The 25521-nt window shown below is 49.0% G+C and overlaps 1 protein-coding gene across 1 annotated transcript; it reads right to left on the bottom strand.

Annotated features, from left to right (window-relative positions):
- Positions 1-20994: 20994 nt before the first annotated feature.
- Kcna10 (potassium voltage-gated channel subfamily A member 10) lies at positions 20995-22521 on the bottom strand. Its single transcript, XM_006979513.4, has one exon. The coding sequence runs from the start codon at positions 22519-22521 to the stop codon at positions 20995-20997; it is 1527 nt and encodes a 508-aa protein (XP_006979575.1).
- Between the last annotated feature and the right edge of the window lie 3000 nt (positions 22522-25521).

The raw sequence follows: 25521 nt of genomic DNA, 5'->3' as shown, positions 1-25521 counted from the left end.
GTTCTCCACACTAGCACCCTTCTGGGTGCATTTTTGTCGTCCACCACATGTCACATCAAACGGCCTGTCTTCGGGATGTTCCTCATCCGGCTGGTGTCTAGTCTCGATCGTGGGTGAGGACAGTGGGTGAGGAGGGGTGGGCTAGTTGCCTTTAGAGAATTACTGTTTACAGTGGGGTTCCCTGAGTGCTGGGTCTGGGCCAGGGATGAATGAAGGGGCCACCAGCACATCTCTCTGTGGTGTGGTGGGGGTGGGGGATGCTCTTCAGAGCTGGGCTGGAACACAAACACTTCCCACTCGCTGTGTGTGGTGGTGGGCCAGTTTGCCGGGAGAACGGCAGGGGCCCCTGGGTGGCTGTGGTGTGTAGCCTCACCAGCGCCCAGGAGCAGGGCTCTGCGTCACCTTCTGCTCCCTTTGTCTGCTCTGCCCTTCTCTTCCCTCACCTTCAGCTCTCCTCACGCTTCAGACCAACTTAGATCTCATCTGCTCTAGGATGAGAGCCCGCTCCTTTGCTTCCTGGGCTGTCACTCAGCGGTGCCATTTAAAGCAGCATTTCTGAGTCATAGTTATACATCTGTCTCTGACTGAGATGCTTCAGGACAGTGGGGAGTTTGTCTGTCCTGTGAACGCTCGGCTGTATGGCGGGGCTGAGGTCCCAGCACAACACAGAGAGGCTCAGCCTGTGCCTGCGGGCATCTGAGCCTTTGTGCTATGTGTACCTCTGACAGGACGGCATGAATAGTGAGTGTGAGAAACCTGAGTGCAAGGACACACCCACCCACCCACACACAGACACACCAGACCCCTACAGAGACACAGACAGACAGACGGACGGACACCACCTACAACCCCTCCCCCCACGCACAGAGACACAGACACAGACAGACACATATGCATGCACACACACACATACACACACACACCCAGACCCACACACAGAGACTCACCAGACCCCTACAGAGACACAGACAGACAGACAGACACCCACCTACAACCTCCCCCCCCACAGAGACCCACACAGAGACACAGACACAGACAGACACATATGCATGCACACACACACACACAGACCCACACACAGAGACACACCAGACACACACAGAGACACAGACACAGACACAGACAGACACAGACAAGACACACCCACACCCACACATACATGTACCCCCATGCCCTGACCTGAGTTGACAGGCAAAAACCTCAGGCCTCCTGCCCATTTCCAGCCCTTCTGCCTCCTGGTCCCTCACCTCCTTAGCCAGTTCTCATGCTAATAAGAGGAAGCATTAGCCCGGGGAGCTGCTTGGAAAGGAAGTCTTTGAAATGGAAATGTTGTGACAAAATGATGGATTGTTTTCCTGGAGCTGTGTGGTTTGTTTCTTCCTCGCGGCAGAAGGGAGAATAGAACAGACAGGAATAGCAGAGGCTGCCCTGTGGCAGAGTCCAAAATGGTGTAAGGCAGCGACATCCATACCGAGAGCAGGAAGTAGGGACTGGGGAAGGTGAGGGTGGCTGAGAGACAGAGCTTGGCACCCCAGGTAGCTCTGCTCATCCCTGGGGGACGCAGCTTGTAGCAGCTGTGGGGAGGGGACAGGACAGACCCAAAGGGACATCTGGGCGATCCATCTGCCCGGGTCACCCCAGCACCTCACAGCTTGCCTCGTCTTCTCTGCCGACCCCTAGGCAAGCTGTGTTCTGTGCCTTCTCTGTCATCACAGAATGCTCCTCACCCTTCATGCCAGCTTAAGTGTCACCTCCTCTGAGAAGGTGCCTATCACCCCTAAAACCTCTGTCCCAAACCACAGGATCGAACGATGGATGGCTGAGTCCAGACCCCAAATTGTCACTTCATTTTAGAGTGGGACGCCCTGCTGTAGGCACTGTGTCCCCTGGTGAGCCCACGGAAACACCCTCCCACGTTGTGAAGCTGGTGTTTTTCAGAAACACAGACTGTGGAGATAATAGATGAATCTGTGAGGGCCTAGGAGCAAAGCTCCCCTGTCTAGAACTTGCCCAGAATGCACAAGGATCTGGGTTCAGTTCCCAGCACTGCAAAATAGACAAAACAAACACCTCAAAATGAGCAAACAGAAAGTGCATGTGGGTATCAGTGCCACGGGACACTTTGAACAAGACTAAGGATGTTAAGCTTTAAGATAAGGCCAGCAGGGTAGGCTCAATGAGAAGGGTACTAACAGACGAAGATAGGAAAGAAAGTTAGCAATACACTAACAGGAGAGAGAACGGGTAAATGTGAACATGCTATTTTCTGCTTATATTGCGTGGCTTTCTAATGACAGATGAGTCATTTCTAACCTTTTATAGTGTTTAGTGTTGGCATAGAGGTTCTGTAGATGAATGTTGAGTGAATAAACGCAGCCCTCGACTTTCCGACCCAGGAGTCAGCGCTAGTCCTAGAGCGCCCTCTAGTGACCCGACTTCAAATGCCAGCCTAGAGCATCTTGATTCTACCTGGGGGCATACTTGCCTACCTCAGACGACTTTGGGAACAGAGGTCAACCAAACAATACTCTTGACTGGTTTACCTCACACACACCATAGGGGCAGTTTCTTCGGGAGATGCATAGGAAAGGAGGTCCCTGCCCTCCATCCCTAACTCTGTATCTCTCTGGTTAACCTTTCTTTCTCTTTTTGGTCTCTATTAGGACCCCTCCCTTTCTGATCCTTCTGGATTGCTGTAATACTGGTATTGAGCGCTGGGGCAGCTATCCAGGTGAGAATGCGTCTACTGTGCTTGTCTTAAGGGATTCAGGGGCAGCACTGGTCATCCAGCTCAGCAGGGAAGCCTGCCCTGCTCCTCCACAGCAGTTACAGTGTTAGCAACCCACCCATGGGGCCATATGGGCGTTGGGGCTGGAGCTAGGGTTGGGCTGAGTGAGCTGGGCAGAGTTGTCTCTCTCCTCTTTTCAGGAGAGATGCATTTCCCATCTGAGGACTAGGGTGGCTTTGGCTGTCTCCTCCGGTACGGCAGTCTGGTATGTCTCCTCTGGCTATGGTAGTCGCCCACAGCCAAGGCTGACATTTCATTGCTGGTCTCCAAGTTCAGGCCATGACCCTTGAGAACCTCCTTCTCTCCCAGCACTCTGTTTAGCATCGAGTCTAGAATAACTGTGCTCTTGGAGCTTTATACTTAAGGCCCACGAGAGGGGACGAGGAGCTTCTACAGATAAGCCTGATGCATCTGGCAGTGTTCTGGGTCACCCATGCCTCCTGTAGCTTTGAACTGGTGCATGGTAAGGTCTTCTTTGGAGCCCCCAACCTCAGCCATGGTCTCCCTACCAGCTCCCTGGGCCACAAGTCTGGACGCATGTTCCCTGTTCACGAGGACAATAAACAAAGCATAGAGAATTCCCAAGTGCTTTCCTGAGTCCGCAGGAGGCACAGACAACAGAGAAGGGGTGGATTAGGAATCTGGACAGTTCAGAAATGGTCTTTAGCTGAGGAGTCAGAGGAAGTGGACGGAAGACTCCACATGGACATGCTCATCACTGGATGGCAGCCTGGCTGTAGCTCTGGACCAGCTTTGGAGGGTTTGTTTGGATCTAAGGAGGACAAGAAGAGCTTTGGCAGCCTGCAAGGCAATCCCTGCAGAATCCAGTGGGTGTCTGCACATATGTCTCCTGGACTTCTTTCTGTCAACTCCTGAATCCTAGAAGAGATGCTTGCCTGGAGTGGCATCTTTCAAGAGATGTCCTACCTCCTTATCATGTCTGTCAGCCTGCACAAGCAGTCATCACTCTATGGATGGAATCCCAGCCTGCCTGGGCTCAGGGACACAGGTCCCTAGGTAGGACATCTGCCAGTCAGAGGTCTCTGAACTAGGAAGGTAAAAACACATAGCTGCCTTGGCCTGAGGTCTGGGGGGGGTCTCTGGGCTTTCTTCTTTTCTTTTCTTTTCTTTTTTCTAGACAGAGTTTCTTTGTGTAGTTTGGGTGCCTGTCCTGGATCTCACTCTGTAGACCAGGCTGGCCTTGAACTCACAGAGATCCACCCGGCTCTGCTTCCCGAGTGCTGGGATCAAAGGCATGCGCCACCACTGCCCAGCAATCCTGGGCTTTCTTGAGGCACCTTTCTGCCTCATCTGATCCTTCCTGGATGTGCCTAGCACCAGGTGCTAAAGCCACAATGGTGAATGAAGCATCATTCTTCATTCACACAGAGATTCCCGGAGTGTGGAAGCCAGCTTTCTGTCCCCAGGAGAGATTACCCTATAAAAATGACTTACAAGGAGGAATGGCTTATTTGGGGTGTCAGGGGCTTCTGTCTCTGGTTGGTGAATGTGTTGTTCTTCAGGGAGACAGCTTATCACGGTAAGGAGTTTGCAATGGAGCAAAGATCTGTTCGTGTCATAGAAACCAGGAAACAAAGAGTGACAGTGAAGAGTTAGGGTCCCAGCATCCCCCATGGACACACCTCCACGACATAACTCCCTCTCATGAGGCACCTTCTAAAGGTCCCACCAGCCCCCATCAGCCCCACAGGCAGAGAAGCAAGCCTTAGACACGGATCCTTTGGGGGACACGCCAGACCTCAGCTATAGCAGATAGTGTGAGCTGTCGGAAGTGCTCTCCTGGTGAGGTTTGTTGGGAGGACCCTATTTTGGGTTTACATCTTTAATACCCCGTCCTATTGTCCTCTCAGTTGGTTGCAGTGTCCTAGAAAAGCTGGTAATTCTGAAATCAGATTCCATCTGCCAGACTGTTATTTATGCCAGCAAGCAGCACAGAAATCTCCATCAGGCCCCGTGTCCTAGTTGTCGGGTCCAGACAACTGTGCTTTGCATCCCGTGTCTGCTTCAGAGCCTGGCTGTGGGACAGGGGCTTGAACGGCAAGAAGAGGAGCAGCTGTGGCCTGGGCTCTGAGAACTCCAAATGTGTGTGCTCTCTTCTCCAGAAATCCAGTTCACCCCATGGACAGAGTAGGACCCTCTATCAGAGACTGGCTTCCCTGTCTGCTGTTCCAGGAACCCCTGGACTCCACTAGCCTCGGTACAGCCTGCAAAGGCCCCCAGAAGATATGATGTGACCGCTGTCATCTCAACAGGGACAACTGGAGGACCTAAGGGCTGTGATGTGATGGGGACAGGTAGCAAGGGCGAGGTCATGGGCTGAATGCTACTCCTTGAGTTCATACGTTATGCCCTACCCCTCAGTGAAACTGGATTTAAAGGTGAGGCCTTCAAGGTTAAATGGGGTCATGAAGATGGGCCTTCTTTATCTGAGAAGCAGAGGAAGAGACATTAGACATACGTGTGCAGGTCACAGCTGAAAGCCAGGGAGAGAGGTCTCATCAGAAACCAACCTTGTCCGTACTTCGATCTTGGATTTCTAGCCTCTAGAACTGGTGTCTGAGCCTCCCATTCTGCAGTATCCTGTTATGGAGGCCTGAGAAGACCCAGCCAGGGCTGCTGCAGGTGATGCTATCCAGGGGGTTAGCAGACTGCTGCTCAACCCTGCCTGGAGGGTAAGGAGAGGGATTCCCCTAGGACATATCCTGGAAGGTTTCAGGAGCTCCGACTGGCTGACAGGCAGGCCCAGTGTGGAGCTGAGGCCTCCTCTATCAGTCTTCTAGGCCACAGTGTAGAATGGCAGGTGTGTGTGTGTGTGTGTGTGTGTGTGTGTGTGTGTGTGTGTGTGTGTGTGTGTGTGTGTAGACATGCCTTGGTTGCTTTTCTGGATGAAATAAGACCTGACCTTCCAGGTAGAAAGCATTCTGGAATTCACCTCTTGGACATCAGAGGCTGGACCTCACAGGAAAGTCACCTTCTTGTGGGGAGTTTCCAGCTAATGACCGCTGCCACCACACATGGTTCCTTGAACGTTCTTGCTGCATGGACTCCTACTCCTTCACTAGGACACATGCTATTGTAGTCTCATCTCCTGACTTGACTTGATGCCTCTTGTGAGCACCATCGTGATTACATGGAAGCCACGGAGCTATCCCATGGCTAACCTCCCATCTCCAGATCCTCAGCTTCGTCACGGCTGCAAGGGCCCCCTGCTGTGTAAGACCACACATGTAGTGGTCTGAGGGGTCGGAATGTGGGCATCTTCAGGGAGCTTACTCAGTCCTGATGCTCTTTGTCATGAAGTTCATGTCCAGGGTTCCTTCTTGAGATCCAAATTGTCCTGGGGGGAGGTTCGAGTAGAGACAGAGGCTCCCATCCATCTGCCCGTGACCTTCTCCTTGGGTGGGATGACAGGGTCAAAGAACCTACTTCCTCCAGAGCCCTCTCCAGGCTTGACCTTTCTCTGTGGCTGCTGCAGGCCAAATTCATTAGAATTCTACCTCCTGTCTTCAGCATCAATCTGTCCCAAACGATACAGCATGGGCTGCTGATGCAAGTCCAGAGAGCGGAGTCTGAAACGAAAGCAACACCACCAGACCCTTCCCCGCCGCCGCCACCACCCTGTTTCTCCATTCTCAGTGAGAGCTGCTTCTACAAAGAGAAGGGAAGACTTGGCTTCCAGAGCTGAAGACAGGGACCAGACTCCATCGTAAACAGGCAGGGGAAGGAAGGAGCCACTTCAAAGCTCTGGAAACTACAGAGTTCTCATGGCCCAGGGTTGTCACTTAAGCCCAGTGTGAGGCTGGTTTCCATGTGGGCCGGGAACTGGTCCCCAAAGCCAGAAATCCCAGATGGGAGTACTGCCTTGATGCTAAGCTTTAGACAAAAACAAACAAACAAACAAACAAACAAACAAATAAAATTTTAAAAAAGGAGATATTCTGGACACACCGTAGGTAGGTATTGTGTGGGATTTCTGTTGCTTAGAGGTTGTAGAAATTTACTTTAACGCCGGGCGGTGGTGGCGCACGCCTTTAATCCCAGCACTCGGGAGGCAGAGGCAGGCGGATCTCTGCGAGTTCGAGGCCAGCCTGGGCTACCAAGTGAGTTCCAGGAAAGGCGCAAAGCTACGCAGAGAAACCCTGTCTCGAAAAAACCAAAAAAAAAAAAAAAAAAAAAAAAAAAAAAAAAAAAGAAAAAAAAAAAAGAAAAAAGAAAAAAAAAAAAAAAAAAAAAAAAAAAAGAAATTTACTTTAAAGTTCAGATAAATTGGAGGATGTTAGACTGGCTTCAGCCCATTAAGTTACATGACCTTGTCCTTTCTGGGCTTCCATTTTCATGATTATAAAACTGAATCTACAAGAATCGTGACAGTGGCAGCCACAAGGGGACAATCAGGTCGTGAATGTGGACGAGTTTTGTCTAGGCGCTTCAGCCATGTAGGAGCGTGATTATTAATGTAGGGACACAAACAGGCCAGAAGCTCTCAATCCCTGGGAGGTTGGGGACCAGAAGGACAACTGTACCTTCCTCACAGCCTGCACCTTGGTGGTAGAAATCTGGGCGGGCACCCAGCAGTTACTTCAGTGTGGTAGACTGAGTGTTTTCACACGATGGGGCTCCAAGCTCTTTGTTTTAATCTTCTCTCGGAGGACCCAGCACCACTTCGGCAAAAGAGAATAGTATATAGAACACTTACCCTGTGAGCAAGGCTCAACTCTAGCCTTCCTGAATGGCCTCTGGCCAGCCCTGCGTGATCTCTCCGTAAGTGTGGGCTGGATTCAGTGGCTAGCTGGTAACAAGTAGAAAAGGCAGCTCAACAGGGCCTCGCTTCTGAAGTTGGCCTGCGAAGGCTTTGGGGTCCTCACACTTCTGTCATTTCTTGCTACGTCGGAGGAGGCAAGAGGTGTGTTGGGAGCTGCCATGTGGCAGGGTCCCTGTGGCAAAGAGCTCAGGCTGTCCTCTCGCCAGCAGCTAAGGAGGAACTGGCCCCTTCAGTCTGTGACCTTGGAAGTCCTCCAAGCCTGGTAAGCCTCGAGGCGACAGCAGCACGGGACAGCTTCCCCGGGGACCCGGGTAATAGTTGTGAGATGTGACTCTGCTCACAACCGCTGGGCCATTCCTCCAGCCCCTCCCACGTTAATTTTGATGCTGCGGCTCAGAGCCTGTTCTCCTGCCACATCTGTGTGTCCCAGGCTGAGACCCTCCAGCCTTTTTGATTCCTGTGTGTGTTGGGATTACAGGCCAGTGCCACCCCATCTGGTACCGGGGGTCCCTTTCTGAGAGTGCGAGATGGGAATCAGGAAATTAAGAAACTAAGATACAACTTACTCAGTCGAATGAAAGCAGCTTCGTTTTTACAAATCATCAGTGGGAGCTGTCTTTAGAAACCATGCAGTCTTCTAGGGGAGAGTAGAGGGCAGAGGCCCCCCCTCTGGGAGACGTTCCCAGTATCTCTCAGGTATTGCCCCTCCTTCCCTTCTTACCTCATGGGTCTCTTCTATGCTTACTCCCAAAGCATGAGAGGCGTCAGGAGTCCTAATCCTCAGTACCTCAGCATGCCACCTGATTTGAGGCCAGCAGGGCGGGGCCTGATTCAATATGACTGACGTGCTTCTACAAAGGAGGAGATTTGGAACCAGAGAGACAGAGAGAGGGAAGGCCACGTGAAGACACAGAGGGAGATTTTGTTAGTAAGCCCCCAAGCTGTGGCCTTGCCAACACAGCCTTCCCACACTGATATGGACACTTCCCAGAGGGTGTAGACCACACATCCAGCCCCAGGCTAGCCCATATCCTTCAGGATAGTGGAGGGGCTCTTTCTCTGTTCTCTCCCGTTTTCTCAGAGCAAACTCTGGCTTCTGTAAAGTGCACTTGGCAGGACCCTCTCAGTGGTGGACACCAAAGACCTCAGAGAAGGCTGCCAGGAGACATGGTGATTCTCTGAGCTCTTTAGAGTCTGTTACATCAACACTAAAGCGAGGGTGTTGTGAGGGTCATGTTGGGTAACAACGTCTGTGGGATGGTTGTCTCAGTTCCACAGCATTGATGGTTGCTGTGGATATACCTGTGTTAGGAAGCTGTTCTGAGAATGTCATGGAGTGTCACAGGAGAGCTGGGACCTAGTCACTCCTACTTCAGGGAAAATCTGGAATCGTCCTAAGGGGCTCACAGGATGGGAGGCCAAGGGCCATGCTCTGACCTGTTGCTAGGACTGTCCTACCCTGAGTTGGAGAATATGGTTACCAAGTGACAGGAGGGAGCTTGCTTATGGTTTTAACCTTTTCTTGAGAACTCATGGAGGAGAAAAAAACAAACCAAAACAAAACAACGACCATTTATTTAGTGCCTGAACTATGAAAGGACCTTTATGTTTGATTTATATTTCATCATTTTCTATTATCATAAATAATAGAAATTAATATCTGTAATCATAAAAAGACAATGTTTATTTTGTCTCAGAGTTTTGGGATTTTCAGCCCATTACCAATTGGCTCCATTATAGTACATCATGGAGGGAACTGTGGCAGAGAAAGCCCTTCACTTTAGGGCCAGGGAAAAAAAGAAGAAGGATGAGACTATAATCCCCTTCAAGGGTACATTCCCCAGTGGCTTAAATTGGCCCCAAGTCTCGCACCTTCTGAAATTTCAGCCACCTTCCAAAGCTCTAAGCTGGGGACCGAGCCTGTGACACGTTGGTCTATGAAGGGCAGGCCTGATGCAAACTTAGCAACATCTTATTTAATTTTCTTATAATGAACCACAGCGCAGTTGACAGGATTAAATCACTAAGCGTGTGAGCGCCTTGGTCATAGCCACGCACCAAAGCTGAGATTTCGAATTTAGATCTATTATATAAAGCATCTAACACACACCTTCACGCAGTGTGTTGTGAGGGCCAACATGGTGCTTCCTCATTGGGTTTCTCTAGCGAACAGTGTTCCAGTTTTTATTTAAAAAAAAAAAATCACCACTATTAAAATAGCCCAACCTCAAGAGTTCCCGTTCACAGACACCACAGAGCGTATTAGAGCTGTGCCCTGCAAGCTGTCAGAACGCTCCTTTCCTCTCCAAGAAACCATTTTATTTTCCTCTTCTCCTTTTCTCCCATGTCTCTATCCAGCTCCAGAGAGAAGGTCACACATTTTGCTCTTTCTACTTACTTACACCTAAAAAAGGGATCCCCTACCCTCTTCACGTGTGACTTCAGGCATCGTAGCAAGAAAGCTTCCTTCCCTGGTCTGTCTCCCTGCCGTCTCAGGTCCTTGTCTCTCTCCCCATCTCTCTGTCTCTGTCTGTCTGGAAACAATGGCACAATGCAAAGTAGAGCCTCGTGGCTTTTGTTCCCTGAACACCAACGTCTGTCGTGTGCCTCTTTTGCTCCATCCAGACCTTCCTTGACTCACATTTATGTTCAGCCTTGAACCAACTTCTCTCCCAGGCTGCAGAGTCTCTTCCAATTGGTTATAACCACGTGTCATTCAGCGGGCAGAAAATGAACGTCTTCAGTTACATTGTCACTTCTCATGGCTGGTGTGACCTACAAAAGGTCAGTGTTGCTGCTTGATAGGCAGGGGGTATGGGTGGGGTAGGCGTGGCTTGTCTTCCTGTGAACTCCCAGGGAGAGACCAGGAATTAGAAGGGTGAACTGCAAGGAGAGGCCTCTTACTCACAGGGAGGGTGGGATCGTCTGTAACTCATATCTACTTTTTCAAGGGCAGAGGTACCCCTCCTTGGCTGCCTCTGTAACCCTGGAGACAGATTGAGCATCTGGCCATAGCAGGAACCTGAGGAACGTTTGAGGAAAAACAGCAGATTCATGTCTATACTCTAACAAAGCTGGTCATTGGCACACTGCAGGGAACCAGTTATCTTCTGCTTGGACTTTGAGGGGAAAAAATAGAGAATTTGGGGCCTGCATACGAAATTCAGTGCCAAGGAGTTACTTAAATCAAGTTTTCTGGGTAGGCCTAGGGATGTAGTTTAGTGTGTGGAATGCTTGCCCAGAATGTAGAAGGCCCTGGGTTTGATCTGCACGACTGCATATCACCGGCAGTAGTGGTGCATGCCTATAATCAGCACTGTGGAGGAGGAGGCAGGGAGAGCAGAAGTTCAAGTCATCTTTGGCAGTATAGTTTGTGGTGTAGGAGATCCAGAGACCCAGTCTCAAGAAAACAAACAAACAAACAAACAAACAAACAAACAAACGGCTGGGAAGTTACCTCCATTAGTAAAGTGCTCTCATCAGCATAAAGTTGATCCCCAGAACCCACTTGAAATAAACAAAAGAAAAAAAAAAGACAAAAAACAAAACAAAACAACAAACAGACATGCTAGTTCAGACCTGTGGCCCTAGGGCTAGCTAGGGAGAATCAGATGCATCCCTGGGACTCACTGGCTGCCCAGTTCAGCCTACTTGGCAAGGCGTTTCAGGGCACTGAGAGGCTGTGTGAAAAAGTCAGCACCTGAGGAAATGACACTGGAGGTTGTCTTCTGACCTCCACACACACAGCACATACACATGCATACTCACATGCTTGCCACTTGCACATGTACGTACACGGGCACACACATGCACACAGACACACCACCACCACCATCAAAACACGATTTTCCAGGTAGATGGGTCATAATTAATGTCAATCTGGGAGGCCTGGGGGTGCTTGGTGGGGAGGGCTTCTGACTTGGTCCTTCCATGTCTCAGCCCTTCAATGCTTTATCAGCTATTACGGACCCAACACTGTGCTGGGGTTATAACGCTCAAAGATGCAGCTGGGACTCCTGGAAGGTTCACGAGTACCAGGTGGGCTTTTATCCTAGACTCTACCCACCACCCCACCATGTAAGGGGTCAAGTCACAGTATGCTAACTCCTGCTTTGCATGGCACCCTTTACGGCTTGCTAAGAGTCTCAACGAGCACCCCGTTAAATCTCATGCAAACCTTTGGAGTGTGGTGTTTCTGTTTCTTCTGTATAGCCATATTTATATTGTGTGCATGTGGGAGCCATGGGGACTGGAAAGGAGGGCTCAGGCATCACCCCTCTGATTCCGAGGAGTACAAGATCTTGCAGAATTCCTTCCTAAGGAGAATCACGCCTTCTCTCCCCAAGCCTCTGACTGACACTTCGGCAATGGGAGTAAAATAGCATTCATTATCCCGTGACATTTCGAAGGAAGCCTTTACCTCCGCTTCCCCTGAGATTCCCTAACAAAAGTTTGTCTGATCTGCTTCTCCCCATCGCTGCGCTCTTTGCCACCCCCAGCTCCTTTTCATCTCTCTGTTTGAGGGCAAACGTTCCCCTGACAGCAGTCCCCGGGGAGACTGGGCTGTCTTTCTTCCTTTCCCTTCAAAGGGCCTTTGAGCACTCCACTCAGCCGGGTGGATGGGGTATGTTTCATCTTTCGGTAGGCTCCAATCAACCGCTGAGCAGGGAAGGGCACCTTGTGAGGTTCCTTCCCGTCCCCACGTCCTGGATCCCTTAGGGAGGGGAAAGGTGGGTCCCCAGCTTCTGGGCCAGGTGTGCTTCTGGCTTCTGGTCTCAGTGTTCCTGAGGGAGAGTTGCTCTGTTCTTTTGAGCCTGCTGAGGTGGGCAGCGGCTGCTCTGCTCCAGCTGCTGCGGGGGGGTGGGGGGGAGGGAGTGCAAGAAGCCAGGAGTGAGGGAGAGGGAGCGTCAGGCTGCTGCTCCACAGCCTGTTGAAGGAAGCCCTGGAAGGACCTGGCAGGCCCTCAGAGCGTCCTTCACTGCGTTTTGGGTTCCCTTCTCCTTGCCTCCTGAGTTCCACTTGTCAGCGCAGCCTGGGCGCGGGCTGGGGTGGGGCAGGGCCAGAAGCTGTTCTCTAAGCCAGGGAAGGACACCCCGTTGAAAGTTCCTCCCCATCACTTAGAGAGAGCCACAGACTCCATGACAGAAAGTCGTCGGACACACCAGGGCACATCATACAAGAGTTTCTTGGGAGATGCATTCCCTGACCTAGTCTAGCAAAACTACTTCTGTAAGCAGCCAGCATGCTCAGGGACAGTTTCACATACCTTCTCTGGTAGTGTCTCCAACCCAGACATCAGTTCCCTGCAGTCAGGTCAGGGATCCCAGAGGGAGCCGGGAGAGGCGGTGACCTGGAGGGTAGCGTCCACTTGGGGAGGAAAGGGTTTATTTGGCTTATTACAGGTTATGACCCATCATCAGGGAAAGCCAAAGCAGAAGCTCAAGGCAGGAACCTGGAGGCAGGAACTGGAGCCGAAGTCATGGGGGAGTGCTGCTTAGTGACTGGCTCCCTGTGGCTTCCTCAGCCTGCTTCCTTACTCTGTCCAGAGTGACACCACCCCCAGTGGGCTGGGACCTTCCACATTAATCATTAACCAAGAAAATGCCCTACAGGCTTGCCTTAAAGGCCAATCTGATGGAGGAGTTTTCTCAATTAAGACTCCCTCTTCCCAGATATATCTAAGCTTGTGTCAAGTTGACAAAACAACCAGCACACAGCCATCTCCTAACTTCCCAGTGGAAGCTAGAGACTTAAACATTTTCTATTACCAAAATTTCAGGCACACACACACACACACACACACACACACACACCAAAACCAAAAACGGTAAAAATGAGCTGTCTAGATATACCACCTGCATTCAATAATTATGAAGATGTTGGTGGCCCTGTTTCATGCATTTGCACATGTGTGTGGTATATGCCCATGAGTGTGCAGGTGCTTGCACCCATATGTATGCAGAGCCCGGACAAGATGCGGAGTGCCTTCTATTGCTCTCCACTTAGCTGTCTTGAGACAGGGCCTCTCGCTGAAGGAGACTCTTCTTTTGGCTAGGCTGTCTGGCCAGGGAGTTCTCAGGATCTACCACAGTGTAGCTCAGTTTGGTCTCTTTAGGGTAACTGGGAAGGAGAGCTTAAAGGGACAATTAATTCAACAAATATTAAATACCTACTGTATGCTAAAAACAAGCACTTTGAATATCACTGGATTAAAACAAAAATCCCACTTTTTTTTTTTTTTTTTTTTTTTTTTTGGTTTTTCGAGACAGGGTTTCTCTGTGTAGCTTTGCGCCTTTCCTGGAACTCACTTGGTAGCCCAGGCTGGCCTCAAACTCACAGAGATCCACCTGGCTCTGCCTCCCGAGTGCTGGGATTAAAGGCGTGCGCCGCCGCCGCCGCCGCCGCCGCCGCCGCCGCCGCCGCCGCCGCCGCCGCGCCGCCGCCGCCGCCGCCACCATCACCTGGCAAAAATCCCACCTTTTAATGTTAACATTTTAAATGAGGCACGAACTAATAGAGGGAGCTGTATGTATGTATGTATGTATGTATGTATGTATGAATGTATGTATGTATGTATGTATATATGTATGTATATCCTCTGTTTTGGTTAAGTGGGATAAAGCTGTGCACTGAACATCACTAGTCCCGCTGCCCTACGGAGAATATCCTCTGCAGGGCGCATGGACACCAGTCAGCAGAACGTGGATGGGAGGAGGAAAGGGGAGCTCTGAAGTGGAGTTTGGGTCCCACATGCAGCCCCTCCACTCTTGGCCTTCATCTTGCAGTTCTCAGTCAGGGGAGCCACAGAATCTGAACAGAATTGGTTCAGTTTGGGCCGAGGTCCTGTCACTGGCCTAGTATACTCCTGGCCCAGCTTGTGGACTCCCACTGAGGACTTGAGGAAGGCAGAGCGGGCCATCGGGGCCAGCTTCTGCCGTGCCTGTGAGGAGCCCAGGGCAGCTGTCTTCGGTTTGGTGGGGAGAAAGGGGAACTGAGGTAAAGCAGCTAAAACAGGGTAGCTGCTTATTATTCACAATATTATCCTCCATTGGGAAATCCGATTATTTTATGTGTATGTGTGTGCGTTTGTGCATGTGTGTTCATTTTTAACCTATGGAGTCCAGAGGATAACTTCTGATGTCACTCCTCATATATTGTCTACTTTTTTTTCTTTTTTGAGATAGGGTCTGTCATTGTCCTGGAACATGCCAAGTAGGCTGGGCTGACAGAGCCTCGGGAATCTGCCTGTCTCTGCCTCTGCCTCCTCAGCACTGATAACACAGGCATATGCCACCACACTGGATTTTTTTTTAAACATGGGCTCAGGGTATTGAACTCATGTTTTTCTTCTTCTTCTTCTTCTTCTTCTTCTTCTTCTTCTTCTTCTTCTTCTTCTTCTTCTTCTTCTTCTTTTTTTTTTTTTTTTTGGTTTTTTGAGACAGGGTTTCTCTGTAGTTTTGGTGCCTTTCCTGGAACTCACTCTGTAGTCCAGGCTGGCCTCGAACTCACAGAGATCTGCCGGCCTCTGCCTCCCGAGTGTTGGGATTAAAGGCGTGCACCACCACCGCCCGGCCATGTTTATGTTCTTATATGACATTTCATTGACTTACACATCTCTCCAGCCCATGAATCAATTTTATTCTGTCCCTTGACTGTTTCCTTCTGCCGAGGGCTGTGATCTGACTAGAACTATAAAGGCAAGTTCATTTGGTAACTGTTAATTAGTTCCAGAGGAAAGTATTTATAGTGTAACAACTCACTAATTTATGTTGAGCCCTCCCTACAGCGTGGTGAGACAAGTGTAATTCAACCCACTTTTTGTATTTAGTTCGAAGAGATAGAGTGTAAGACTCAGAGACAGGAGCTCACACATGGGCCTGGCGGCACAGGCCTATGGTCCCAGCTGCCGGGAGGCTGGGCGAAGAAGACAACAGGTTCAAGGTCTGCCCAGGCAATGAAGTGAGTGCAAAGCCAGCCTGGACGATTTGATTAGGCCCTGTCTCAAAATAAAAAGGGGAAGGAGGGCTGGGGACGTAACTCAGTGATTAAAAACATTTGCCTGCCGTGTATGAGGTCCCGAGTTCCTTCCCTAGTACTCAGAGGTACTGGGGGTTTCGGGTGGGGAGAAAGAAAAAAAAAAGGCAAAAGAAATAGCAAGTTCTTTGCCTGTGGAAGACCCTGTAGAACACCCCTGACCACCAAGTGAGGAAGGATAAACAGGAGGACTTCCGGTCCTGCTCCCTCTGGGAGGGTGGGGCTAGAGTGAGGAGAAACCTTCACTGTGAGACAGTTTTTCCTTTTAAAAATGCTTTTGCTTTTTATTTTATTTTATGTGTATGGGTGTTTGCCTGAATGCATGTCTGTGTCCCACGTGCATGCTTTGTGCCTGTGGAGGACAGAAGAGAGGGTTGGAGCCCCCGGAACTATAGACTAAAGGGGGTTTGTGAGCCCCCATGTAGGTGCTGGGAATCAAGCTTGACCCTCTGGCAGAGCAATAAATGCTCTTAACTGCTAAGCCATCTCTCTAGCCCTCCCCCATTAAATTTAAATTTCTATTTTCCATTTAAGGAAACTAGTCCATTGAGGACTAAATTACCTAATTAGTAAGAATCCAGACAGGTCTTTGATTTCAAGTATAGAGGATTTTCCACTCAGAATTCTCTAGATGTTTGAAATGTTTTAAACTTGTGTGTGTGTGTGTGTGTGTGTGTGTGTGTGTGTGTGTGTGTGTACTCACCTGTGCACATGTGTCACAGAAGCCAGAGGAAGGCAGTGGATCTCTCAGAGCTGGAGTTACAGGGGGTTGTGAACCTCCAGATCTGGGTGCTGGGAACTGAACTCTGGTCCTCTGCCAGAGCAGTAAGATCTCTTAACCACTGAGCCATCTTTCCAGTTCCCTCTTTTTGTCTATCTATCTATCTCTGTCCTATCTATCTATCTCTGTTCTTTCTATCTATCTATCTATCTATCTATCTATCTATCTATCTATCTATCTATCTATCTATCTATCTATCTATCTATCTATCTATCTTCTATCTATCCGTTTATCATCTATCTATCCATCTACCATCTACCTATCTATCTATATATCTGTCATCTATCTATCTATCTATCATCTATCTATCTATCTATCTATCTATCTATCTATCTATCTATCTATCTATCTATCTATCTATCATCTATTGATATCCTCCACCGAGTCAAATTTGGGCTGCCCAGATATAAATGGGTGTGGGGCCATCCACTAGAGCACAGTTAACCTACCAGGGACAATACCCCCAAAGAAAACTGACTCCCTTCTCTAGCAGCCACCAAGTGTCTTCAGCTAGATTGGGGGCTCATGAGGGTCTCCTCAGTCTATGCAAGATCTCGGGCAGTCCACCATAGCTGCTTTGAGTTCAGGAGTGCAGCTGTCCCGTCATGTCTGGGAGACACTGTTTCACCTCAGTCCTCTTTGTCACTTAGAATATCTCCACCCTTCTTTGGCGACGTTCCCTGAGCCTTGTGGGAAATGGGTGATACCGATGTCTCATTCCTGGCTAAGTACTCCACAGACATTTATTCTTTGCAATTTTGTCCATTTGTGAGTCCCTGTGTTAACTGTAATCCAATGTACAAAGAAACTTTTGAGGACTCTATTTGGGTTGTGAGCCTGCCAGCCTCCATCCTGGAACTGTGCCACAGTTCTCTTGGGTTTCCAGCTTGCCTGCTCACCCTGCAGGTTACCAGCACTTCCTAGAAGTCTTGAAAGACATCTGCCGTAATAAAGGGATTGCTACATATATAATGTCACAGGTGTGCGTGAGCTTATATATGCAAATATTTATATGCAGATCTTCATACCCACCTACCCATCCACCTTCGGTTCTGGTTTTCTGAAGATCTCTGACATACATGGGGGAATTGTGTACCATGGGTTGTGCAGTCCCTTAGGACCCGGGGCATAGAACTTGCACTGACTTACCTTTGTTATAATGGCTGGTGTTGGGGTATCGGGACAGTTGGGAGGGACCCAGCACAGGGTTCCTTCTCCGTCCTTTGGTATTCTGATATTCTTGTCCTGGGAGCTTGGTGGGCTGATCAATCTCCTCTCTCAGAAAGGCCATGTTTTAGTTCAGGTCAGCCTGACCCAGCTGCCATCCTTGGGTAAGCCTGGACACACGCCTGCTTTTTCCTCTCCTGCTGTTCCATAGGCTACCGGCCAATTCCTGGTCATCCTATGGGAGATGAACCCTGAGGCAGGCAGACCTGTCTACGTTCCTGGAGCTGTCCTCTGTGCACACTGCTCACTCATTCTCAGGATCTCCAGAGTCTGTGCTACACCCTGGGAGTGGGCCAGGTAAAGGGCATAAACAAGCAAGCAAACGAGAAAACAAACCCCAAGCCCCAAACCCCCAAAACAAACAAAACCCAACCAACCAAAGACCACACAACCTGTCCACTGTCTAAGGAAAGGGCTGAGAACCAAGAGGGCAGGGTGTGTACCACTTTCAGAGGCTGGGAGGAGTTTGGGGACAAGTGTCCCTGAACAGAGGGTTGAAAATCAACTTCACACTCCTTTCACTCTTTCCCCAACCTGCTCAAACACTCCCCTTTACAGGAAAGAACGTAAGACTCAAAGGTAGAAGATTGACTGCCTTCGTTCCTGTGTGACCCTAGGCTATGTCCTTTTGGTCATCTGTAACATGGCAGTACTCCCAGAGCCACCAGAGGCAGGGCTTGTGCTCTGACAGCCCTAATAAGCTGGGGTCCACCATCCATCCTTAATAAGCCAATTAAAACAGCCAAATTAAAAAGTGTGTGAATGAAAGTTCCTGGGAGAAACCACACTTTATCCTGAACCTTCCACAAAGCTGATGACCAGATTAACATTTCAGCGGTTGTGGAGGGTTGTAATGTCGCAGGTCCACAGCCTGATTACAGTTTATCTCTAGCGCCCTTAATAGCCATTCCTTGCTTACTCCTGGGTCTGACCAAACATGTTTGTGATTAGCAAGGGGAAACTTTGGTTAAGGTGTTTTTTTTTTTTTTAAACATTCATTTATTGTGATGTTTGGATGTAATGTACCCCATAAGTCTCACATATTTGATCCCGAGGTGGTGGTTGCCTGGGAAGGATTAGGAGGTGTGGCTTTGCTGGAGAAAGTAATTTGAACTTTTTCAAAAGACTCTTTTGAGTTAACTCTCTGCTTCCTGCCTGTAGATCCAGATGTGAGCTCTCAGTGCCGCTCCAGCCACCTGCTGCCATGCTTTCTTTCTCTCTGCCACCAGACTGCCACCCTCTGGAACTGTAAACCCAGTCAAACTAGTCTTTTACAAGTTACTTTGGTCATGGTGTTTTAATACAGCCATAGAAGAGTAACTAATACATTTATTTATTTAGGTGTGTGTGTGTGTGTGTGTGTGTGTGTGTGTGTGTGTGTGTGTGTGTGTGTACAGGTCATGGTGCTCATGTGGAGGTCAAAGGACAATGTACAGGAGCTGGTTCTCTCTGCTTGCCTTCTAGGCTCTAGAGACCTCATTCAGGTCATGAGGGCTGGAGGTAAACCTTACTGGTGGAGTTATCTTATTCTAACTTTATAGAATACTAGTTCTATCAGCCAAAGTCTAAGAGTGTCCTCAGATACTCTGGGGTCTACGGTAGAGATGTTACACCTTTGCTGTAACGCTCTACCTGATATGTCCACCAATGTGTTTGAAAATGTCTTGATTGGCGATTTTCTATGTTCTACTGTGATACAGCTTCGTGAAACTGCTGTCATGTTGGAATATGAAATTTAGGATAGCTTTTCAAGCCACAGTCACTCATATTTGGTTCCAGAATAAACTCTTATCCCCTTTGAAGTAAGAATTGTGATTTTTGCAGAAAAAGATTTATTCAGTGTGGCCACATTGGGAAGGTGAAGAAAGATACAGTGACCATCCAAGTCAGTCTTTGGGGTCCCAGCATGAGATTTAGCTTTAAGCAGAGGGCCAGAGGTTTGTATGGCTAAGCAGTCTCAGCTAAGCAGTGGTCCTGTTGGTCACTGGCCCATCACTGTCTCTGCTCCAGTCTCTCCCGCAAGATGGTTTGAAAAGTTGTAAATCTCTTTCTGGAGACCAATTGCCCCTGGCTAGTGGCAGGGCTCAGCATTTTCCTTCTCCTGGCATGAGACTCCTGGGGTGAGATTCCGATTCCTTGAAGTACTCTGAAGAGTCCTCCCAAAGGGAGGGGCACAACTGCCTGTTTAGAATACGCTCATTCCTGCCAGACAGGCTGGCAACAGGATAATAATCAGACATGCTGTACAGGTTGACCTGGGAGGCAGTAGCACAATGTCAGTGGATGGACTTGCTTATGCAATGCTAAACAGGCATCACTACTAAACAATTCATTGCTTATATTCAGTGCTACAGCTCCGGCCTTTTATTCTACTTATTTAAATTTAACTTTATTTTATTTTTTTTACTTGTATGTGTGGTGTGTGTGTGCATGCTCACATGAATGTGGGTGTACATTTGTGTAGGTACATGTAAAAGCCTGATGTCATGTGTCTTTTTCAACACTCTTCATCGTAGTGGATGGTTGTTGGTGCCATGCCCTGAAACATCACCTCTAATGAGGCAGCAGGTATCTGTCTCTGGGGTGTGGCCACTGGGGACCCTTAAGACCTGGGATGCATGTACGTTAGCCCTCTTGGCTACCTTGTGGATTTTGGATGCTGAGATGAACCAGGGTAGAGCTCGAACCTTGGCTCACCCTTTTAGGATCCTGCTACAATCCCTTATTTCTCTGTTGTGAGTTAATCCCCAAATAAATTCCTTTGATCATTAAGCTGATTCCATGGATTGATAGCAATTTGATCTCATTACTTCACCTTATGTTTTGAGGCAAGGTCTCTCATTGAAACAGAAATTTGCCCATTGAGCTTGTCTAGCTAGCCAGTTTGTTTCTGGAATCTCCCATCTCTGCCTCCTTAGTGATGGGATCACTAGGCCATACCTGCCATAGCCTTTATGTAGGTTTCAACGATTCAAACTCAGGTCCTCACATTTACATGGCAAGCATTTTACCCATCCCCTTAGCCCAGTTCTGGTCTTTTAATATGCATCATTTTAAGGAAGACCGAATCCCATACTTTTTAATCTTTATTATGTTAAAAGGCAGATACTGATTTGCTAGGCCTGGACAGGCTTGGTTTCTGCACTAACAGGTAACACCCACAGTTCTAGTGTAGGGCTGAACCACAGCTTTCAGAGGAAAGGAGATGAAATCTTGTAATGGGTTGAGAAAAAAACAGCCCAGGAAAGAACAGAAATATGGATTTATTAAAACAGCTCGCAGTCAGAGATGGCCTGTTGGCCACAAAACATCACTACCATCTTGGGAAAACAGTGAGAGGAAGGAAAAAGAGGTTCAGAGGCTCTAGAAGCCCTGGACTGGTCACTTCCTGGACTTCTCTGTGGAACAGCCGCCATTGGTCTTGTTAAGAGAGTCGCTACTCCCCGTTCTGGAGCCCATTTCGTTGAGGATTTTTTCAATTTCTCCAGGGATGTTTTGCTTCTCCTCATTCTCAGTCTCACGGTGATAGAAGTAGTTGAAGTTGGAGACAATGACAGGTACAGGGAGGGCAATGGTGAGGACCCCAGCGATGGCACACAGAGTACCCACAATCTTCCCTCCTGGGGTGGTTGGGCACATGTCACCATAGCCTACAGTTGTCATGGTGACCACAGCCCACCAGAAGCCATCAGGGATGCTAGAGAAGTGGGACTCTGGCTCGTCAACTTCAGCAAAGTAGACGGCACTGGAGAAGAGGATGACCCCTATGAAGAGGAAGAAGATGAGCAGCCCCAGCTCTCGCATGGAAGCCTTCAGTGTCTGCCCCAGGATCTGCAGCCCCTTAGAGTGGCGGGAGAGCTTGAAGATGCGGAAGACCCTTACCAGGCGGATGATCCTCAGGATGGCCAGGGACATGTTCTGTTGGGCACTTGGCTCTGTCTCCTGGACCAGCTCCGTGATGAGGGTTGCAAAGTAAGGGATGATGGAAATGATGTCGATGATGTTCATGATGTTTTTGAAGAAGTCAGTCTTGCTGGGACAGACCACAAAGCGGAGCACCAGCTCAAAGGTGAACCACACGATGCAGGTGGACTCCACCATGAAGAAAGGGTCGGTGAACATGGTCTGAGAGAGGCCTGTTTTGTTTGTGTTGATGCTGGGGTCTCTGACCACCTTCAGCTCCCTGTCTTCTCGGAACTCTGGCAGTGTTTCCAGGCAGAAGATGGTGATAGAGATGACTACAACCAAAACTGAGACCACGGCCACACCACGCGCTGCGCTGGAGCTCTCAGGGTACTCGAAGAGAAGCCAGAACTGCCGGTGGAAATCATTGGTGGGCAGCAGTGTTTCAGGGTCCTTGATGAAGCCTTCATCTTCCCGGAACTGGTCCATGGCCTCACTACCCAGCTCATAAAAGGAGATCTCATCAGCGAAAACATCGATAGGCACGTTCGCTGGCCGCCGTATTTTCCCACCAGACTGGTAATAATATAAGATTCCATCAAAACTAGGTCGGTTTCTATCAAAGAAATATTCATTTCTCATGGAGTCAAAAAATTGCATCCTTTTCTCCCGGTCTCCCAGGAGTGTCTCTGGGAATTGGTTGAGAGTTCTGAGCTGAGTCTCAAACCTCAGCCCAGCAATGTTAATGATCACCCTTTGGTTTCCTTCATTCAAGACCACTGGCTCAGGCCCTGGGGGATCCACGAACTCTCCTGGAATCTTGGAGAAGGCAGTTTCATGGTTGGTGCTGTCACTGATGAGGACTCTCCAGTTGGGAAAGGGACTGCTACAAGGCCGGCCTTTGGGGTCAAAGTCTGTGGCATAGCCTGGCTCTTCATGGATTTCATCCGAGTTATCAAAGTTGACCAGAGCAACCTCCATTTCCTTCCAACCACACACATCCATTCTAGGGAGTCAGAAAAGCAGCATGGAGGCCCCAGTCTTTGCTGCCTGCCGGGAGCTGTGGAGAAGGAGACAGTCATCATAGGGGAGTCAGATACAGCTTGACTGTTGAGACAAAGTATACCAGAGGATTAACAACGACTTAGCATTGGCTGGAGGAGGAAGGTGGTGGTGCCTTCAACATTCACCCCCTGATATTGTTTTTGCTCCATTGAGTTTGTACACATGTACTACTAATAAAAAATGTTAAGGGCAAAATGTCTCCAGAATAGGAGGGTCTTCAAACACGGTGTCAGAAAGGGAGATACCACAATGAGAAAGTTAATGGTCCTTGGTACTAAAAAGTATACTTTTGTATTCATGTGAAGTCTCTCATTCTACCCAGCACTTTCCCACACCCATTGCCACTCTGAACACTTCTCGTTTGCATCCAGCAGTCAGTTTCTTATAAATCCTTCTCTTTACTCTAAACGTAGTCAAAGCTCTACTCTTCCGGTCAACTCCATCATTACTTCCTGGACCAAGTGGTGAGGTCTGGGATTCCATCAGGAAGAATTAGAGAATGGAGGCAGGGTGGCCAATCTACAGTGTTCTACAAAATTACGCTGTTTGTGCTTTGAGCCCCTCATCTGGAAGGAGAACTTTGAGGGTATCGTTAATGTGATAATACGCGAAATGCTTGGCAGAAAGATGATTACATTACACCTATTGCTGTGTTTGGAAACTTTTCCACATCACAGGAAATATAGCAGGTGGAAGTTTTTTTGGCTCTAGTCCAAGGTGAATAATTTTTTAATGGAAACAAATAATTCTCTCTCTCTGCCCCCTCCCTCCCTCCCTTTCTCCATTCATCCCACCCTGCGTGTAGGGGGCATTTGGGGTAGGGTTAGGACAAAAGTGCCCAGACTTGGATATGCATGAACATAGATGAACAGTTTCTCTTCAGGTTCCTGCCAGCTTCAGTTTCTATTGAAGAGCATTGTAGCCAGGCAGGCTGGGGTGAGTGTGGAGGCAGAGGTAAGTGACCTAGCCTGAGGTGGCATCTGTTGTGACCATGGCCTTGGAATAGTTACATTAGAGGGGACAGGGAGTTCCTGCTGTGTCCAGTGTTGTACTTTCTTCAAAGTGATTTCACACTCCCTTATCTCACTGGATGGCAGCAGATAGAAGGTTAAAAGACGCTCACTCTATTGGATCACAGGGACAAGTGACTTCCTACAGCCCCGTAGCTGGTGCTGCAGAGTCCTGCAAATGCTGTTGTGGTCTCTTGGCTCAGAGCCATCTTCACTACACCACGGGTGGCTGGGATGTGGGGAGCTAGGCTTATAGAGTTGCGGGATCTCAGTGCTCTTTGGGTGCCCTCCTCCTCTGCAGTCCATGTACATCAATTAGGTGGTGAAGTCAGGATGATGAGCCCTTGTTCTGTCTCTTCGGCATGCATGTGGCCTTTGCAGGCGTCCTCATTTTCACTGAACTCCCACTTCTATACAGACTGCAGAAGATCTAACCACACAGACACCCCGCATGGGGCTTGGTGATGGACAGGGTGCTTGGAAGACAGGATGGAACTGTGTGTAAGATTTCTGAGAACATAGCCAACTGGTCGCCCCTCAAACCCTGGGTCATACGTGCGACCCTATAGCGTTAGCTGTGTGGGTGAAAGGGAGCTGCCTTAGAGCTTTATTCCACTACTTAGGGGTTGAATATTGTTGAGTAAACTGCTGGATTTTATGACTTAGTTTTCTGATCTATGAAATGGGTAAGAAGAATAGTAATTCCATCTCAAAGACTATGCCGAGAAGATGAGGAGATGGATCAGTGGGTAAGAGAGCTTGCTGTGCAAGGATGAGGATGTAAATTTGGGCCTCTAGTTAGACCCATGTAAAAACTGGTGTGGCCATACCCTCATCTACTCTCAGTTCTGTGGTGTGTGTATGTGTGTGTGTGTGTGTGTGTGTGTGTGTGTGTGTGTATGTACACGTGTTAAGTAAGACAAGATACTTGTTGGTGAGCCAGCCTAGCTGAAAAAACAGTGAGCTTCCTGTTCAGTGGAGACCCCGTCTCAAGGGCATAAGGCAGACACAGATAAAGCAGGACATTAGATGTCCCCTCAGCCCCCTGGCATAGGGCATGTGCACCCGAACTCACGTGTGCAAATTCCCACCCCAAAAGAAAAGGTAAAACCAAAAAAAGATTATATTGTGAATTACATAGGGTGTAACAGTGAAATCACTTTCACGTTATCTTTAAATGTAGGTAACTAACTGCCGTCCGCCCTCTCTTCCCCGCTTCCTCACCAAATACAGCAAGCTCCTGGGGAGAAACACGGTTCTGGTGAGGAAATGCAAAAGGAATCTCAGCTCCACATCCTTCCCACCTGCTCTTCCTGACCCGTCTCTACAATGTCCTGCCTCTAGTCCACTTTTCTGCCCCTTGTCAGCTTCCCTGCTCATGTGGAGACAGTCTAGAACCTGCCTTATCCATGGAGCCTACACTGGCCAGTCCAGCTTCAGCTGCCTCCGTGGGTCCTGGCCTGCTTCACTGAGTGCTCTTCGGCTCTCCATGTGGAGCGACAATTTCCACAGGCTCAGCCTTAGCACCTAAACTCTTTTACAAGTGCCCGAGGTATAGGCTACGTCTCGTAGAGCTTCCCTCCTGTTTTTTTTTTTTTCTCATGCTCTTGAAGGACAAGATTTACCTTGAATCACTCCCTGCACCAGACCAGGGCCCAGTCTGAAGTGGCAGCTAGGAGGATGTCTGAGGGAGACAGCATCCCTTCCAACAATGCAACCAGGCAGCGTGATCATTTGGTTCGTGTCCTTTATCAAGTGGGTGAATAAAGGTGGGAAAGAGTCATTGCAAGTTCCCGAGGGCAGGGGCTGTGTCTGATTTCACAGGACTCAGCCCACCCAAGAGCTCAGTGCATGTCTGGCGACTGAATGATGGCATATGAGTGACAGGGAGCGTGCTGGGCGCTGAGCCAGGACACCTGTATTGTCTATA

Source organism: Peromyscus maniculatus, chromosome 6 (assembly GCF_049852395.1).
Source record: "Peromyscus maniculatus bairdii isolate BWxNUB_F1_BW_parent chromosome 6, HU_Pman_BW_mat_3.1, whole genome shotgun sequence".
Taxonomy (NCBI): domain Eukaryota; kingdom Metazoa; phylum Chordata; class Mammalia; order Rodentia; family Cricetidae; genus Peromyscus; species Peromyscus maniculatus.
This window is presented reverse-complemented; position numbering and strand designations above follow the sequence as displayed.

What these genes read in the sequence shown, in the direction of transcription:
- Kcna10 (XM_006979513.4), bottom strand. Translation starts at nt 22,521, where the DNA reads ATGGATGTGTGTGGTTGGAAGGAAATGGAGGTTGCTCTGGTCAACTTT.